General features: G+C 39.0%; 1 protein-coding gene across 1 annotated transcript; it reads right to left on the bottom strand.

The window, feature by feature from the left end:
- Window positions 1-1,427: 1,427 nt before the first annotated feature.
- On the bottom strand, window positions 1,428-16,684 carry LOC121305113 (transmembrane protein 132E-like). The gene is made up of 4 exons (XM_041236656.1): window positions 16,483-16,684; window positions 12,983-13,259; window positions 6,314-6,505; window positions 1,428-4,586 (listed from the first exon to the last, which is right to left on the bottom strand). The coding sequence occupies exons 1-4, from the start codon at window positions 16,632-16,634 to the stop codon at window positions 3,483-3,485; spliced, it is 1,725 nt and encodes a 574-aa protein (XP_041092590.1). The 5' UTR covers window positions 16,635-16,684; the 3' UTR covers window positions 1,428-3,482.
- Window positions 16,685-20,735: the final 4,051 nt, after the last annotated feature.

The raw sequence follows: 20,735 nt of genomic DNA, 5'->3' as shown, positions 1-20,735 counted from the left end.
AAGTGGTGGTATTCGTTGCTTGCTGTAGCTATAATGCCAGCTTATGTCCAGGAAAAAAGGGTTAAGAAGTTGCGTTAGTTTAACCAGCAACTGCAGCAGGATATTTCCCCTGATCCCAAGTACAGAAGCTTATTTGATGTGGCACAACAGTCCTGGAATCTATTTCTGAGTTCCACATGGAATGAAAAATTGTGACCGATTATGGTAATTCTTGAGTCATCAAGAGACCATTGAATCCTTCCTTTAATACCCCTCGAATTATAATCTATATGATTTCTACAGAAGCAGACTGGAGAAAGTCTTCCTGTAATCTCACATTGTGCAGCATGTACCTCTCTCAATTTAATTCCATTAGATCTGACGGCAACAGCCAGTCGGGTGGCAGGTCTGACGTCTTGAAATCCATGATAGCATAGTTCCTTTATTATTCAGTAAGCATGATTAGATAATTATTACAATACAAACATTTACAAATTCAGAAGCTCACTGATTTTGAGTAGGAGCTTTCCTTTCATGCAAAGAATGTTGGGATAGATGTTTTATATCTCATCTAATATTTCCTGAAACCAGTAATCAAACCCCACCACTGACAAACAGCATTATTTAAGATCTGACACGGGGGCAGTTTAATGGACGCAACCAAAAGAATAAAATGGATTCGATGTTCAAACGTTTCATGCCATTATAGGTGTTAACCATAGCATTTCCATGGTACTAAGTGTACAACATAGGCTAATTTATTTCATATTCAGTATTTTCCATATACAATTAAATGTTGTCCACATGTAGTCATATACAAAAATCCAGTAGTCATTTACTATAATGGTAAATTTTGTCGGCGTTTTGAATGTAAAATGTATGAGAGGTGCTTCTTTCTTATTCACTGCCCGTTCAGCCCGTTTTATTGAAGTTAAATTAATTGCCCACCAGGTTTGTCAAGCAAGTTATGTATAGGCTATTAAAAAAACAGGTGATTCCAGCAGGATTATTAATATTATTAACTGTTGCTGTTAATGTACGTGTGTATTTTCTTATAACAGACACCATTATCCAGGGAGACTTACAGTTCTTACAAAAAAAAAAAACACACATTACAAAAATCAGAGGAGTCCAGACACGGAGCAATAGCGGTTTGATAAGCGGGATCATGACTAACACTGAGAAAAAAAAAAGGATGATACTGTAACAGAAAACAAGAAAGTCAAAAAATGTACATGAATTAGAATAGGTAACATGCACTCAGGTTTGTGTGACACCTGTCAGCATTATGGAGACAGAAGTAGATAAATCATAAACTCACTTCAAAGCAAACAGCACAGCAAAGATACATCTGTTTGAATTCCATAGAATCTGTGATGGCCCTTAGTTTTAGCCATGCTAATGCCTGTGATAATGATAAACATTAGAAACAAATGCATGCATGTGCACAAATTTCATATGCTTAAGCACACAATTATTTGAATTGCTCCGAAGGCCAAATTTGAATGAAAATGCAGTAAGCATGACAGGCTTGCAATGCACAGAATGTTTCCATTGCATGCGTTTAGCTAAGTGTCCTATCCTCAGCAACACTGGCAAAGGGCCGCAGTGCCAAAGGGCTTAATCCCTAAAATATCCCTGTAGTTGCCTCTCCAAAGGCTTCCTTTCCTTTCATGCCACTCACCCGGTAATTCCACACTCAGGTATAAGGACACAGCTGACTTTTTCTTTAGGTATTGTTGTTTATTTCTCATTGATATCAGAAGCGTAGTTTGACACCCACGATCCGCATTCCATGCTATTGACTGTGCCATAGAGTTGTGGTAGGAGCAGGATGTGTGATGAGTGGGGGCAGTTGGAAGGGGTTTTCAGCAGGAGTATGACAAGGGATACAGTTGTGCAAGCTGCATCCACAGGCAACGTTCTTGGCCAGCTCCATGCTGAGATTCCCATCTTCGGGGAGTCCGAATAGAGTAGTGTTTACAGCATTGTGGGTTTGTTTTACAGTCCACACTTCTGTTAATATGTTTATGTTTAGTGTAAGGAGCACGGGTTGGAGCTACTCAGAACACTGGCTGACAGGCGCGTTTCTGTAAAATAATGAGTGGAGTTTGATGCTGCAGAGATATTCTGTCCGTCTCCTTCATGTTGACACTTATCCAGTTAGCAAGTCGCCGCAATATATTTTTATTTAAGTTATATTTTGAATAGCCTACACTATTCTGCGGTCCATGGTTTCATTTCTCCATTTAGTAGCTTATTTATATATTTGTGGGGGTGGGCATGCAACTGTGGGAGTGCCAATGCTACCGATGTGTGCTGAGCTTTGATTCTGCATTCCATGTTTGAGTGTAGACTCGTCTGGGGAATATTGGTATGTTCTGTACACCTATGATAGCTGCTTGACAGGGTATTGTTAACAGTCCATTGTCGTGTAGTATTCCAATTCTGCTCATTCACACGCAGGTCTTGTGCATTTCTGCTATATCGGTAATGAATGCGCAGGTGGTTTTGCAAGGCACAAACACATTTGCGAATTGAGCAATAAAACTGCTATTTTCCAACTTCGCGCGACTGTTTCGTGCCATGTTGTGTCAGTTTTTGTGTAAAAGCATAAATTTTTGCGAGGCACAAATTTTTTGTGGGGATTACGCATCGTTTCGAACACCTGGGCTTAAATCTTTAAATATGTTTAATTCTAAAGAAATTAGACACCCCCAAATAAATAATGTTATCAGAATGCTTAGTTGTTTAAACAAAGAAGCATTCAGTTTTGCTTAAGTGCTTCCGAACATTTGGTTGGAATGCGTGGGTTCCATTGTCCTCTAAACACAAGGAAACAGTGAATAAACTGGAATGCAATTAACAATGAAAAAACATTTCTCATCTGAACAAACCGGCTTCTGGTCTTTCTGACCTGTATTGAGGTTTAGTGAGAAGTCAAAGACTGCACACTGTCAGATGCTAGGGGGCCACTCCAACCATGTGTAGTGTTTTTGGCGTGTTTAAGACAAGGCAATCATTCAAACAAACCGCATCATCTCGTTTTCAGTATTGATACACCTTCAATAAAGACGCAACATAAACTATCCGTCCCAACATCCTCTGGTTCTGTGACCTGCACTTCAAAGGCCTCTTGTTAGAGAAGGTACTTGCATTTATGATAAACAAACGAACAAACAAAAGCAAGAACTGAGCCGCACCCCGCCACGAACAGCCCCACATCACCCAGTGTTTGTGGGTCGGTAGAATACCTCCCTATTGAGTCAGTACTGTTCTGAGACATCCGACCCACTCTGGAGGTGTATATCCAGGACAAAGAATAGCAAGCCATTGAATAGCCTTCAAAGATTTGTGGATTTAAGCTTCAAGAAAGAAAGAAAGAAAGAAAGGAGTGTCTGGGAGAGGAAGGGCACTGTGCAAAGAAAACAATGGTTTGTTCCCGTTGTTTGTTTGTGAATGCCACCAAGTGAAACTAAATTGCGGCACCTTTCTTGCTCTTTCTAGACTATCTCCTTTATCCTACGCATGTAGTCATGCAGTTCCTCAGGGTCTTGAAAGCCCATGTCCTGGCAGACCCATTGTATGTCCTCCTCGTCCGCTATCGGGATAGAGTTGTAGGGCATGTCCTCTGAGGGTAGAGTGGTGAAGGTGGTAAACTTGACCCGCTTGCGTTTGGAGGTGGGTGAGTTAAGGGGTTCCTCACTGTGCTCCTTGGTGGACCCCCCTGAGCTCCCATCTCCTCTTCCATGGACTTGGCTCTGCACGCTTGTCTGGGAGCTGCCACTGCTGTGGTGGTCTCCATGACAACAAGTCTGCACCCCTTCCAGGGGGTTTCCTGGACTTTCTGGCTGCCGGGGTGAGAGGTCATTCTGTGCCCGCAAGGGCTGCCCATTTCCCAAGAACACCCAGTGATGAGAATGGTCAACATTGGCCTGGCCCTCTGGAGGAATACGTTTGTGCCGGTACTTGAGAACAAAGACGATGCAGTTGATGAGGAAGACCAAGATGGCCAGGCAGAAGACACCTAGGAGGGCGTACATCCCAATCTCCAGGTCTGTTAGACTCCGAGGGGCCTGGACAAAATCATCCTCCTCCTCTTCCTCTTCTTCTTCTTCCTCCCCGTATCTTATGCTAGTGGTGGGGAAATTGGTGTAATCAATAGGGATGCTGGCTGGCTGCTTGTTTGTCAGCTCGTAGCTGTCTCCATCCAGAACTGATCTCCTAGTAGTGGTTGTTTCTTCTACCTCTCTCTTGCCTGCTAATGTCCCCTGGCTTGTCCTGCCCCCTGGATAGTAGTCTGCATCTTCTTCAGAGTCTTCCTCCGGCCCGAAGCGGACTTTGACGTAGACGGGAGCAGAGTAGAGCACGCTTTTGCGTTTGGTTTTCTGGCAGGCTTCACAGATGGTCATCTCTGCTCGAATGATCTCCCCTGAGCCCTCTCCTTCAGCCACCACTGTGGGCCAGCGGAGATGCGAGTCCTGTGACACCGAGACCACCTTGTCGTCCAGTGTGCTGACCTGCAGGTTATAGTCTTTTGGGTTGTATAGGCTCAAGGGTGCCGCTGTGCCGTCACTGTAATATACCCATATGGTCAGTGTAGCCTCCTGTTGAACCAAGAACACATTTAGTTATTAATCAAGGAATCATGATTTAAGGAAACAATATAATTCATTAATTTACTTAAAGCGGTTGTAGTCAACACAATTATCTGATGTTCACTTCCATTCGTTACATAGGCCTGTTTGCAAATGTGTAAGAAATAAATGTTATGATAAACATGTTTTGATTTTAAACAGCTGGCACTACATGAGGTTAGAGAAAGTTCTCAGTTACTATGCCTTGCACTCAACATATCTGTAACACTTCCTGGGTCATTTCACTTTACCAGTGGCTTCTGAGTCAAAGCCTATTACTGGCTGAAAGGTTTAGATTTAGGGAATTACTTGAGATTCAAGACCTCATTTCCAAGGGGGTCACAGCATTGAAATATATCAGATTTGCACACGTATGTGTGTTATTATAAAATAGCTAAATCAGCTCTGTCAAAAATGTAAACATCTGTATGGAGTTATTAGTACATGTAGTATCTTTGAAAAAATCATAATATGAATGTTCAGTCCCATCACGGGATGTGCCAGACAAACTCAAAGCAAGTTCAAAGCCGGGTAAAACCAGTTAAATAATTCAATGAGGGAGCAACAGAACCCAGAACCACTCAGAAGGATTGCAAACACCATTCAATAATAAAAAATAAAAAAAAACAAAACGACTTTTGAAGCGACTGCCGCTTTACGCTATTTCTTAACCCCAGTGGATTTTTTTTTCAATGTAATTCTGGTCCCCTCACTTCTAATTGAAGTTGTAGGGCTGTGGGGTAACATCGGTTCAAGCAACACTGTACCTAGTTTCCTTTAAAAATCTCAGTAGAATCAACGCTTGGCAATTTATCAAACATGTTTGTATGTCAGCACCTCTAAAAACCAGGTCATGCATTAGATTAATGTAATTGAGTGCATACGGCAGATGGGTCCCATGATGTTGAAGGAGGCAGTGTTATTAAAAATAATGCGAGTCACAGAAAATAAAGGATTACTGGAAATCTGAAATCATAACTGATCACTCATAAATCATCCTTTTTCAGTCAATGAAAAGGGCTAGGTTGTTCAGAGGGCTAATTTCTACAATAACCTCTCCTTCTTTTCACCTGGAATTGAAGTAAAATGGGAAAACAAATATCTAGGACAGTGTGTTTTATCCTGCATTGAAGTACAATGGGAAAACAAATATCTAGTGATCAAGGGTTTGGTTTTAGCTTGCTCGTTCACATGTTGAACACAATTACTGCCTTGGATCCCATTTTAATAGTCACACCTGTAAGGTTAAAAATATTTGTATAAAATCAAGAGTTTATTTCAGATTGCAGCCAAATGCAGAAGGCTCGGAGTGTGTGATGCTGCTAGTCCCTTCTGCAGTAAATGACTATCATGTATATGCTGTAGTTTGTTTTGTAGATACCCTATCTTTATATGGCTGGTTCCTACGTGCTAATTAGGCCGTTTTTGTACAGACAGATGGAAAATTGCTGCATAGGAATATAGAGGTACAGAAGATTCCAACTGTGTAGTTAATAACATAATTCTATACTTTTTTTATGCCATACACACCCATTCACTATATAGGTCTTAAATGTACAGTTTTGAAAGAAACACGTGCGTTTTCATTTTACAACATGTTATCTAGTACTATTATACTATTGTAACACATATAAGCACGTTTTTTCTGAATTTGTCTGCATACAGTTTTTTTGTACCAATGGCTTTTTGCTACGTACCTGTTTAGGCCCAGTGATAGTCTGCAGCCCTGTTGCCTTGGCGACCATGGTGTGACTGTTTCCTGGGCTGGGCTGCAGTGTGAGGGAGAGGCTGGCGATGGCATGCACTCGGAGGTCTGTTATTGAGACTTTGTCATCAGTTATTAACACCTGGGTATCACCTAGAACAGCTTCCATTAGGGGGGACTCCACCTGTAGGGGGCGTAACACACATAACATTAAATGCACATGTCACACTTTACTTTGTTCCACATATCTGGAAAACAGGTTATACAATTGCATGGAACTTGGTATTAATATTATTTAGCAAAAGTTATAGAGAATATAAGATTCTGGGAATATGTGGAGTAGTCTGTCAATACATTTTGCCATCTTAATATCACACTTGCTTCCATAGATCTGGTTGAATATTTTGTTGCACAGTGCACAGAATGGTAACATTATCAGAATAATTTATTCTGCGTGACAAAAATCTGTTTTTATCCTTGTTAATGAACAGTCGATAGATACTGTATGCTTGTGTGTCTCCACCACTAAACTACCACTGCAATTCTGAGCAAATCCTATTAAAGCACTCTGCAATTTAGAGTGGAGTCTTCTTATACTACTAGAGCGCTCTGCAGTGTTGAGAGTGGAGTTCTCTTTCAATACTACTAGAGCGCTCTGCAGTGTTGAGAGTGGAGTTCTCTTTCCTATACTACTAGAGCGCTCTGCAGTGTTGAGAGTGGAGTTCTCTTTCCTATACTACTAGAGCGCTCTGCAGTGTTGAGAGTGGAGTTCTCTTTCAAATACTACTAGAGCACTCTGCAGTGTTGAGTGGTTCTCTTTCCTAGACCTGTATATAATTCTGCAGTGTTAAAATAATTAAGAATTCTTTTCCCCTGCTGAAATGAAATGTGTGACTATATTTAGGAAGTGGTATTAGTCCTTGTACCTTTCATTAAATAAAAAAAAAAAAAAAACTCCAAGCAGGGTGTCTCTCTACTGCCCTCCGGTACAGAAGGCCAGAAAGGAAACTACAGACTATGATTGGGCCCTTGACTCAATGCCACAGTTACAAGGGACCTACAACAGAAGAAAGCAGCTAAAATTACCCCTCTTCTCCTGCAGGGGTCGCTGCTGAGACACTGACAGAAACCTGGCTTTTCAAGTGAATGCAAATTGGAAATATCAAACAGGGGAGTAAAGAATTTGTATTGCAAACAAACCTTAGCTGGAGCTCAATTTTTGATTAAAAGAAACGCTAATAATTACTATTATTCAACATAGAAAGACAGAGATAAGGGAAGGTAGAATTTTCTCTTTCACTGTGAATTATTAATGATTTTTTTTCAGTGCATCTGAAACTCAAGTTTCACGGCCAGATGACAATTATGTTTCCCAAGAGCAACGTTCCAACAAATTCTGAGGGAGGCTATAGCGCAATGAAACTGAGATACTTCTGAACACTGATGACAGCTTGACCAATGCCAGCTAAATAAACTTTAACAGCAGGCTGATCTCAGTCTGTGGAAAGACCTTACCAAGAATCTGTTCAAAACGTCTGTGTACAGTCTGTTAGGAGGGTCTTGGTTCAGTGGACAGGGGAGTTGGGGACATGCATGGATTGTATTTATCTATTACTTTTTACAAAAAGCACAGAGCTCGTCCTTCCGACAGGTGAGCTGGGTACAGTGAAAGACACCCTAATCTAAGTCTACATTTAGATCACTTACCATCTTAAAATGTTTTTTCTAAATATGAACGTTTTTTAAATTGTAAAAATTGTTTGTTTTAAATGATGCACAATATGCTTCACAATGTATTTGCAGTGCAAAAAAAAAAAAAAAAAATCTATAAATTTTCATGACATAAAAATAGCTATGTCAGTATTTCTAATTTATTAGCATCATTGCGTTCACCATACTGTAGCTGTGCCAGCGGTAAAATTCAGCACAGATAAGCCACACCATGGGCCATATTTTCAAAGCATTTCCTCCAATATTTATTTAAAGAAAAAATCATGTTCCTAACATTATCCAATCACTGGTTAGCCCTGTTGTCTTTGCAGCCAATCATAGTAAGAATAAGAAATTGGAACTGAGTTGTAGCATAACACCCCCCCCCACCTCACACACACACACACACACACACACACACACACACATACACAAATTCAACTGCAACCATCGCAGAACAAATTATTTTTTTCTCTTTTGCATTAAGTTTTATAAGGAACAAATAATGTCAGCATGGTAAACAAGTAAATCTTATTTGGCTTTTAATGAGACATTCTCTTTACTACTTTAAATCGTTTTTTAAGCACTGTAGAAATACATTTCTAAAACTGCATTCTTGACAAATACGTAATTTGATTTTGCTGAGCTCCCTGGATCTCTGGAATACAATATATTTGTTTGCAATGGAAACAGTAGAATATTGGTCACCTTAATAATTCTGAGTTTACTGAAAACAGAAATGAATTAAAAAAAAAAATCATACTTTTAGAGTTTCTTAATTCAGATCAGAAAGTCGCTGTGTGATTAAATAATCTGTGCTTTGCTTCTAATCTCCAATCGTTCCCAGCACACGCCATCACTGTTTGCAAAACGTCAATGAATTCACCTAGTAAATTCAGTGTAAAACTAGCCACTAAATTCTCAAATTGAAAATTGCCTCCTGTCAAACAGGCAGACATATTAGACTGATATGACAGAAGGACTGATTGATGGCAAAAAAAGTGACAGAATAACTTAATACCACTTCATTTACCAAAATGAAAATAATTTATTATGGATGCGGGAAACACAAATTAGCAATACGCTGTGCATCTGTCTGTGTGAACTGCATCTTTTTATTCCATTATGAACCTACACAAAGGGAAATACATAAATATAATATGTTTTGTGTAAAAGAGAAAAGATGACGAATACATTATCTAAAATCAAATGAACTGAAGCACAATCTCGAAAATGCATCAATGTCTTTTACGTTGTAATTTTAATTTTAATACCATTATGGAAATAGTATGCAAATATTTATCATATGCAATACATTGGGTCTTGTTCATTTTTTTTTTTTTTACTGTGCAACTTTGCGGTGGACTTCTTGTGAATTGTTTTTTCCTTTTAGAGAAATGATCTGTTTCCATTAAACTTTTTATGCACTAAAACTAATGTCTATTAAAAAAAATAAATAAAAAAATAAAAAAAGCTTGAGAACAGTGATGGAAGCAGGTGAAATTCGGTTAATTCATGCAAACGAACAAAAAAAAAAATATATATATATATACTTTGAATAGGGGTGGATAAAAATGTATCCTCTACGATAAATGATGCGTACAAATGCAATAGAAATACTTTCCGAGCTAATTTTATGAGCAAGTGCATATTTTATTCAGTTATATGGTAGTGTTTATGTGGTCAGCGTAGCACATCTCTCCCAGGACTGAGAACGTAATTAAAACTTAATTACATGGGTCAATCAAATAAGTCTACAGCTATGGACAAAAGTTTTGCATATCATTTCAGGACTGAGGCATATTTTTTTTAAAAAAACCTAATAATTTAGATCATTTAACACTATGTAATCAAAGAAACTACAAAATTATATCATAAAAGTTTACTGGAACTATAATAGCAGTACGGTATTTCATGTTAGAGTTTGAAGTGTCAAATGTTTCAATTTCTGTCAGTTTTTCATTAAGTATGTGGAAAACTACAAAGCAATATGTAATCAATATGTAAACGTAACATCATTCAGCAGGTTTCATTGGACTTTATGAAGCAACATTGGTTAATTCTATAGGGTGCTGGAAAACTTTTGGCCACAGATGTAATTGCCCCTCATAATTATCAAAAAAATATTCTTGAAACATTTTTTTTTTTTTTTTTTTTGCAATATAAAAAAACTTGTTGAGGAGCACCGGACAGAGCAGTTATGGTAATTCAACTTAAATAACACATATCATATACAGGGGTCGGCACAGTCATGTTACGTGATGGACCCCTTACAAAATATTGACCTCAAGCACATGATCATATATCATGTCCCTTAGAATAACAAACATTTAAATATAATATAAAATAAACATACCTCATAATGCTGTGATGCCCTGACTGATTTAAACCACACAATTTTCTATGCTGGATCATCATTTTGTTAATTTTCCAAACTACTGAATATGGTTGCAGTTATATTTTCTGCATATTGCAGCCTCCAGGTTAAAAAACGACAGTAAATAATTCATTTCTCATTGTTTCTGGACTACAGTGCAGTCTCTGAAAGTCAGAGGAATTGGAGTCAATTTCTGTGGTGCTTTCTTTAAAGACTCTACCTGTTGTAAATTGTAACAGCTTTTGCCAAACTGTAGGCAAGACAGAGCTCATTCTGTGCGTCTTTTTGGTCCAAGTTTACAAATGCCAACATACACCTGACCCTCCTGTTTTCTTTCACTTCTCTTACAAACGTATTTTCTGCAGCAGACATGTTTAATATTTGTGTCATTTTTTTACATAATTTCTTGGCCGTACTAGGAGATACTAATTTCTTCTTTTAAGGCTCCCCTGGACCTGGTAAGTTTTGTTTTATACATAAAAGGGTCGTCCTCCCACAACTTTAAAGAAAGAAAATCCGAGGCCACATCGATAAAGACCTCCCATAGACTATGATCTGACAGTAAGACATTCTCCATAATAAGTATAGATAGATATAGGCAATAAAATCATATCAGATATAATATTATTATATAATAATATAATATTAATTGTAACAGAGGTTCAAAAAAATCTGAAAACTTTGTACAATGTTACCATTAATTCTTTTTAATTGGGAGGATGTATCACATAATATATATATATATATATATATATATATATATATATATATATATATATATATATATATATATATATATATTCAACAATTGTCCAATTTTAGTTAATTCTTGGAACACATCGCTTCTTCTTCGTCCATTTTCAGTCCAGCAACGTTATATAGCGACTTATGGAAATGCATCAAACTTTTTTTTTTCCTTCAGATCAAGACAATTTTAGCAAAAAACATTTTTTTAAGCTTGTGACATCATTACATACAGCTGTTTATTCACTAGAATCCAGTTTAATGTACGATAAGATTCACGTATATTTTTGAGCAAAATTTAGCAAGTTTGCTAGAAAAGTATTCGATTTGTTGATGGAAACATAGCTTTTGATTGTCTGTTTCCAGTTTAAGTTTGCAAAAAACTTATGGTATTAATGGTCATTTAATGGTAGTGGTAGAATTAATGGTGCATGTACCTATTTTTGACAACAGGAAAACACTAATCAGATTGCAATTGATTACACATGTACCAAAATCTGACAGTGTACTTTTTGACATTACATGGGTCAAGTTTTGGTACATATACCACATAATGACGATGTACCACTTTTTAACACTACACCGGCTCTTAGAGTCCAGATCACAGCTTCTATCAAGGTGAAAAACAACATCCAATAACTTGAACTTGAAGCTTCTCTATAAACTTCAGGTACATTCAAACAGTCTTCCAATTCCAAAAGAAAAAAAGATAGGGACAGACAAGTTGAAATAGACATGCAAACAGAATAATCTACCATAAAAAAACAAATCGAATTTTTTTTTTTTTTGTTATTTAATTTTTTTATTATTTATGCATTTTTTCTGAGGGATATCAGACAACGCCCGTTAGGTAAACTGTTCCCCCACTACAACCACTAGTTTACAGTGCTGACTCGGACTCAGACTTGACCCTCGTGACTCGGACTCAGACTTGGACTCAAGGTTTGAGTCTGATACATGAAAAACATTTAAAGTGCTTAAGAGAATTTGAAATGTATAACTTAGTTGGTTGGTTCTAGTTTTGTAGAAGTAAAAGGTGTTTTACCACTTTGAAAAAATCGGAGTTATAAAGACTGGAGTAAACCCTTTAAAAATATGGCTCTGTATGTACTGATATACCCCGACTAGCATAGTAAATGCATGGAAGTCTGAAATTTGTGCCTTGGCTGCTACCCGCAATTACTCTCAGAGCCATTGCTGTGATCAAAGGCATTTCAATGTGAGGGGAAGAAATCTGACCAGGGAAAAGCCGAGAGTATCCCTCCCAGCCCAATTAAAATGCCTGTATCCCTTGCTCTCAATCATACTAGCAGCTTCCACTCAATCTGTCAGAGGACTCTTCAGAGTCCTGCTGATCAGGGCAGATGTTAGATTTCACTCACAAGAGGCGTGCCCTGGAAGCACACACGCTACTTGTACTACTTCAATAAAGCCATTAGGTCTTAGAGAGAGGCTTGTAGACTTGTGTGTGTAGTCGTTATGGTCTTAGCACAGTGAAACCTGGGTTAACCCATCACAGGTTACGACTACAGTTCTAGCTAATTAAATTATTCCATGAATCTAACTTGAACATAAGGCCCACATAAGGTCATCTGGTTCCTTGTAGCTGATTGATCTCAGAACTTTGTCGAGTTGGGTCTTAAGGATATCACTGTCCATCATCAACAACACTGGTCACAGTACTGTAAGTACACATGCACAATTCAATAACTACTCATTATGTTCCCCATAGCTTATTCTGTGTCATTACTAGTATTCACTGGGCTAATCCTTTTATGGCAGCCTTGCTGCCAGTTGAAGCTACCTGCCCATTAAAAGTTAACCGGTTACCTTAAGACTGGTAGTCCCTGGTTCCAACCCCAACAGCACGGTTCTGTCCACCAGTACAGCAAGGCTCCCATCCTCCACTCTGAGAGAATCCTGCACCAGCTCTGTGACATCTATCTGCCAATCAGGCCCCAGCATGGTGATCACCTGGTCTGTGCCCTCTGTGGAGGTGGTGTGAAACTGCGTCAGCACACGCACCAGGGCATGCTGGTACTGCAGAGTACAGCCACGGCTCACGCGACGGTCATCTTCATCGTCATCTTCACTGTCCCGCGTAACCCTGGAGCACAGATGAGGGAGACGTGCATTTATGTTACAGATGGGCACGGTGATTTCAAAAAAGCTGAGATTGTTATCCTTTCATCAGCTCTGCCAGGAACCTGCTCTCCCCTCACTGTATGACTCACCTTGCACACCACACGGCCATGCCTTTACCCGGTGAGCCTCTGGGCCCCCAGTAGGTCACATTTTATGGTCAGCTAAGTGGAAGTACTGTATTACTTTTGATATTGCGTGTAAAAGAAAATGCGTAAGCTTAGTCATTGAGTTATAAAATGCTTTCTGTCAAAATAAGCTATGCACAGCCACACCTCAGACACTTGAAATAAGACAAATGATGTACAACTTGCTAAACTTCAGTGAACACTATCAGGGCAGTTTTGTTTCTCAGTACAAAACCCATCAGGGAGATAATGAATGTGTACTGCACTTTCTCCTGTGGTAACTCGTGATGCCAGTCTGTCAGTAACTGCCAAACACTCCGCAGTAAGTGACATAAAAGCAGATTAATTCTCATTTATAGTCAAAGACTGAACAAGGAACAAAGTTTTGGAGTTTAATCTGCCAACACACCAATGAAAATCTCCTTTGAAGCCTGTATTGCCTCTACTGCAATGTGAGGCCTGTGGTTACCATGGAAACTGGTTCAAACTGTGTTTTGAAGGCCCTTTTGAGGTTTAATTAAGTAAATATGATTACAATATAACATGGTGTTAGGTACAAACATTAAATAAAATGGGTGGCTGCATAAAAGTAGAGTAACTAAAGAGCAGCTACTCTCAGAGTAAACAGTAAACAGCAGAGTAAGCTTAGTCTGCTTTCACCACAGCTGAGTAAGCTTACTAATGAAGTAAATAAGAGTAAGTTAAACCTGGGTAGAGGCTGGTTTAGTAGAGAACTAGGCCACATGCTTTCTTTTAGTATTTGGAATATGGATGAGTATTTATTGGATTTCGAACAAATATTTGATTTTGAAGAGACCACAGCCTGGCCATTGAAAAGGGCAGATATAACAAATCCTGGGTTACCAGAGAGGAACGTGTGCGCAGTCATTGTGGACTACTACTGGGGAGGTTGAAACAGAGATGCACTTCCTGTTATCATGCTCAAAATACATAGAAATAAGGGGGAAATATATTCCTATATTTGAGAGTCAAATATCATAATTTAAACTGCTCTCAGACTGCATTAAAGTTCCCATCCTACAGGCAGAGGAGGAGCGGACAGCAAATCTAGCAGCCAAATATGTACCCGCCTGCCACAGCCTAAAGGCCACCGCACACCAGACAGACCTGATAAGACGCGACATGATGTTGCATCGGTTTTGTATGCGGCTGAAAGCGACATCGACACGATAACGAGGGACAAAACAAACAAAACACTCATGATAATAACACATGTCTTTCCTTCTGGTTCAGCTTAACCATAACAAAGAACAGATCACTTTGCTACACCCCGTTTTGTACCGTCAATCATGACCTCTTGGTTAACTAGTGCAACCACTCGTCCAATCCACAGCTGCCGCATCATTTCCCTTCCGGGTCGATGATTTAGTACATTGTAGCCCCGCCCCCTTTCTAGATGACCGACTTCCTTCTAACCCTAGGAATGAATTGTCTAGCCATCCAGTCCAGGGCACTCTGTTCCCTTTACACAGTGCCCTGACAGGTCGGGAGGGAGATTTATCACCAAGAATCATTCTGTCTCTGTCACAAGAACACATAGCAGTACATTTAAAAGAGATTTAAAAGTACATTTTAGAGAAATGTAGATGAGATTTATCTTCAAGTATTTTAATTAGATTAATCAGATAAGATGAAGAAGAATAACAATAAAACATTAATCGTGACAGAGACTATGCATTTGACCACAGTGAGTGTGTTGCACAAGGCAGAAACCCAAAATAAACATCCCTGCAAGCTATTTCCATTATACTATAGTATAACAGTTTCTAAAACATCCTTGCAGTTTTTTTTTTTTTAAAGAATTAACCAATAACTTAGTAACTAAAAATAAATATCTGCAATCTACTTCCCTATGCACTGAGCAAACAACTGCACCAGCTAGATCAAAAAGTAAATGTGCATGTCTGCTTATATTTTCCACTTTATTACTTATTGAGTTTCGTAGTTGTCACTGTAGGATTGTTTGATTAATTTGTTTGATTTATGTTTATATAAAGTATTGCTGTTCACATTTTGTTAGAGAATTAAATATTTATTTGCTTTGTTTACCTCTTCACATTGCTCTGGTAGCTGGGATACTGTAGGCATGGTGACTTCATCAACTCGTGACTAATATAACTTCAACACATTGACTCATGGGTAATGTAGTTTTCTACGGAAGGATTATTAATCTTTGTGTCAGTCTATTTGTTCTGAAGCAGAAAAGAAAGGATCTCGCGCTATAAAAGGGACACATATCCGTTTACATGGAGATGGATATGCTGCTGTAAAGCTGATTATTGACACTGGTTTGTTTCGCCTTCGCCAGCTGGCTTACTTTTCCTTTAATCTGATTTAGGTATAGTTGCAAGGTGTGTCGGATTTTGTTTTGCTTGAAAATTATGCAGAGGATACATTGCAATACTATAGAGATTTGTTTGAAAATTGTGAGAAGCTAACTGTTTGTGAAAAGGGAAGTATCGTACCGTAATAATATAGCTATTGTTTGTTTTAAACCTATTGTTTATCGGGTTGCAGTTTTAGAATCTAGCAACGGGTTTGGTGCAATTGAATATTGAGCAAACAACCCAGTTATTTAGAGTGCTTTATAGAGGTTACTCTGAGTACCATCGTTTCTTCCTCCCCCAGAAGAGGTCGTTGGTGCTGGTTGTACTGCGGTGGAATTTATGTTTTTTTATCATCATTATTTTTCTGTTTTACACTGTAGTCATTCAGTGGGTGTTTTTCTGTTTTATTTTGATACTTTCGCACCCTAGTCATTCATGGGTGTTTGGGATATTATTTATTTTTGTCAAATTCCTACCAAACTTTGTAACTTTTAGACACGAATCACAAACTATACAGTTCAAAGACAAATATCCTACCATTCTACTAAAGCCCTTTAGCTGAGAAGTGACTCCCTGTGTTGTGTTAATGTCAGGATTATTAGGAGTTCCTCCAGAGCTACTATGAACTAGAAACCCTATAGGGCAAACTGGAAAACATGCAAAAGTGTGTAGAAACGCTGAGTCTGTCTGTGATGGCAAGAGCACTGCTTACCGTCGGTCCGGGAGGATAGGAACACGCCAGCCCTTGATGAGGCTCAGCCGGGAGTCAGACAGCTCCACCTGCAGGGGCAGTTTGGGGACCCAGACTGTCAGCTCCAGGGGGGCACTCAGGTGCTCATATCTGAAGACCACACGGGCGTTCATTGAGCCACGTGACTCCTTCCCATTCACAAACACATAGTCGCAGCCCTTAGAAACCTGGGGGACAAAACACAGGAGCTTAAGAAAATGAAACAGCTGAAATGAAAAAACAGCAACATCCATTAGTAGAAAGTGGATGGTCAAAGTTCAGAGACATCATGCTGGAAATGCAAGACCTCTTCATCTTAAAGACTAAGAAGGCCAAACTAAGCAGTGCCAAAATGGTTTAAACAATTCATCAAGCAAAGCATCAAGAATAAGAAGGAGATCTACAGAGTGTACAAAAATGACAACAGCACAGCAAAACAAAAACAAAACAAAGAAGTGCTTGCGCAGATAAAAAAAAAAAAATCTAACAAGCAAAAAGAGATAACTCAAAAGTGCTTCGGACATAAACACAAACACAAACAGCTCTTCCAATACCACAGCAACAGCAGAACAGTCAAGGAAGAGGTAGAGCCATTAAACACAACCCCAAACAGCTCTTCCAATACCACAGCAACAGCAGAACAGTCAAGGAAGAGGTAGAGCCATTAAACACAACCCCAAACAGCTCTTCCAATACCACAGAAACAGCAGAACAGTCAAGGAAGAGGTAGAGCCATTAAACACAACCCCAAACAGCTCTTCCAATACTGTATCAACAGCAGAACAGTCAAGGAAGATTTAGAGCCATTATTGAGGAGTTTGGTAATCAGGAGAAGAGTTATCAGTATGCACGTCTATAAAGAGGTATGTGAAAAAAACAGTGAACAAGGAGTGGGGCTTGGCTGGAGATAAATATATACATTTTAAACAGCGTGTGTAAAATAAACAGCACATGTGAAAATAAATTGAACCTGATGCGTCTGACAAATGTTGAGTAAATGGACTGCAAAGGGTTAAACACAACCCCAGAAAACTCTTCCAAAACCACAGCAACATCAGAACAGTCAAGGAAGAAGTCAAGATCTTTTGAAAAAAAAGAGAGATTGAACTCAACAGTGCTTCAGATATTAAACACAGCCCCAAACAGAACAGTCAAGGAAGAAGTCAAGAGCCTAAGGGGACACCATGGGGAATGTAGTTGAGGATGACAAAGCAATAGCAAACAGGTGATCACCAAGCCACCGGCAAAGATTTTTCACAAATCAATCAAGACAAGAGATGTCCCAGCTGACTGACACTTTGCAAATGTAATCCCCATATTTAGAAAGTCAGAATCGGGAAACTACTGACCCATCAGTCTCACCATAACATGTAAAGTCATGCAATCAATCATAAGAGGGGAACTAGATATCTCTACAGCAACAACATCACAGGAGACAGCCAACACGGGTTCAGAAAAGGGCACTCTTGCCTCACAAAAAAAGCCTATGACATCATATACTGTACTTCCAAAAAGCTTTTGACAAAGTGCCACATGAAAGGCGGATATTCCAGCTGCAATACAAAATAGTGCATGCAAGTGGATAGAAAACTGGTTAAAAAAAGGAAGCAGAGAGTTTGTAAACCAATAGCTGGGACAGTGTACACCGTGATCTGTCCTTGGACCACTCATGTTTCTTAACTACATCAACGACTTAGATCTCGGGGTAATTAGAAAATTTGTAAAACCAGCAGATGACATAAAACTTGAGACATTCTTACAGCCACCCAGTAGATCCAAAAAGATTTAGATCATATAGAGAACTGGGTAAAAATAGAACAGACACACCAATAAAAAGACATTGGTGTTATAATGGATTCCACAACCAGACATTGTGGGGAAGCTATCAAAAAGGCAAAGAGAATGCTTGTGTTTACAACCAAAGATGTGCAGCACAAATCCAAGGAGGTTATGATGAGGCTGTATAATGCACTGGTGAGACTGCACCTGGAATACTGTGACCAGGCGGTGTCACCATAACACCAAAGTGGAGAGAGTCCAATGAAGAGCAACCAGACTAATCCCAAAGCTTAAAGGATGAAGCTGTAACAAAAGACTAAAATAACTACATCTAATTAGCCTGGAACAAAGAGGAATCGGGGGGGGGGGGGGGGGGGGGGGCATGCATGAAGTGAAGTTTTTAAAATCTTAAAAGGTTTCGACAAAGTTAACCCTAACCGATACTTTAAGCACAGCACTGAAACCAGGGCAAGAGGACACAGTTGGAAATTAAGTGTAGCTAGCCTTAGGACAGAGGGAAGGAGACACTTCTTCATACAGAGTGGTGAGGGTATGGAATGGGTTACCTAGACATGCTGTTGAGGCAGAATCACTGGGATTAAGACCGGAATCATTGAATGGCCTCCTTTCGATTCGTAAATATTCTTGTTTTCATTGCAATTACTCAAACACTGTGTTTTTTGACTATGGCTTCAGGAGCTACTCTTCAATGCCAGTTGGATGACATCACTTACCATTGTGTCTTTATATTTCTAAGTGCACTAATGCAAAGTAGGGTATTGTTAGCAAAACTAGCATACAGTCAGCTTTAGCTAAAGTACAGCTGTTGAGCTCAGGTGAAAGCACTTTGACAGACAAAAGACAGAACAGAATTTGAGTAGCTATTATTATTATTATTATTATTATTATTATTATTATTATTATTATTATTATTATTATTATTATTATTAGTTTATTTGTTAGATGTCTTACTACAAGCTGACATATAAGTGTTACAGGGCAACACAAGGTGCAAAAAATATTTAAATACAGTGTAGTTTACAGTAAATGCAAATACTACTAGAATACAATATGAGATAACAGGTTATGATTAAGACAGTTTGGATCTACAACGACATGATACTAGTGCAGTAGTGCGATTGTTACTCCCTCCCTAACCCTACAGCCGTGGCCTTACTAGGTGAGACACTCGAAGACCCCTTTTTGAGAACTTCAATTTTATACATGAGAAAAAATAACATATATTTGTTTTAATTTAGAGTGACCAATTATTAATTTTATTTATTTTCCCTCTATTTGGAATGTCCCATTAAGTTTTTTCTCCTCACCGCAGCGAGCCCCCACACAGCACAGACGTTCTGAGGGCGTGTGAGTGTCCTTCACTCTCACAAGCCTGAAGCCAGAATCGCTTTTATGCCAAGCAATCCAGAGCAGAGGTGGGCGGGGCTACCGATCCTGGAGAACTGATATCAGCCCTGCTTTTTATCCACTCTGAATGTGCTCGGTGTCTGGCCAGTAGGGTTCACTGTTGAGGAGAAGGAATTCTTGCTGGTTTCCCATCCCCCATCATGGGAACGTCGGAGCCAATGTGACGCCCCCTTCGGAGTCCCCAGCAAAACTGAGCCTCTTTGCACAACCTGGACATGAACCGATGCCGTCCAAGCTGTGTGACTCATCGTGCCCCCCCAGCGGCAGTGCTGTAACTGGATGAGCCAATCGAGGACCCCCCAGATAAAATATATTTAAATAATTTTTATGTGTATGTCTGTACAGAAACAAAACAAATGAGCATATAAAGCAAATGTGGCAATAGCACATTCATATATACAGTATGTAGGTTTGGGAAGATGACATTTTTAATCAAAATATGTAACACTGAGCAATAGCGAGATATCAATAATGATTCATGACTGTTTAATCTACCAGAGAAGAAAATAACGTTCCAATCACTCAGCTAGCAAATCCCCATAAATACTAGGACTTTAATACTAAATTATTTACAGTAATAGACAGCAGATTTGGCGGGGTACTATCTGTGATTTATCTGGATGTTTCAGTGCTGACACCATAATCAAGATGAAGAGGCTAGACCAGTCAAATAAAAACAAACCCCCGTAACAAACTGTTTGGTCCACCATTATAGACATATTTTTTTCATTTACCTCCGAGAAAGATAAACTATTTTCCTGCTGGTGAATTGCACATCGCTTTGCAGTTTTCCATATACTTCACGAAAAACTGAAAATGTGACAGTTGAAATCTAACATGAAATACTGTACTATTATTATAATTTGAGGTAAACACTTGCAATATAATTTTGTAGTTTATTTGATTTCATAAAAATCCTAAAATTCTAGGTGATGCAAAAGTTTCAGCCATATCTGTAGCTCTGAGTTTTGAAAGAAACACATGTTGTCGTACGTTTTTATTTTAAACGTGATATCTGGTACAATGCT

Source organism: Polyodon spathula, chromosome 41 (assembly GCF_017654505.1).
Source record: "Polyodon spathula isolate WHYD16114869_AA chromosome 41, ASM1765450v1, whole genome shotgun sequence".
Taxonomy (NCBI): Eukaryota; Metazoa; Chordata; class Actinopteri; order Acipenseriformes; family Polyodontidae; genus Polyodon; species Polyodon spathula.
Note: the sequence above shows the minus strand (reverse complement) of the source record. Positions and strands in the feature narration are given on the sequence as shown.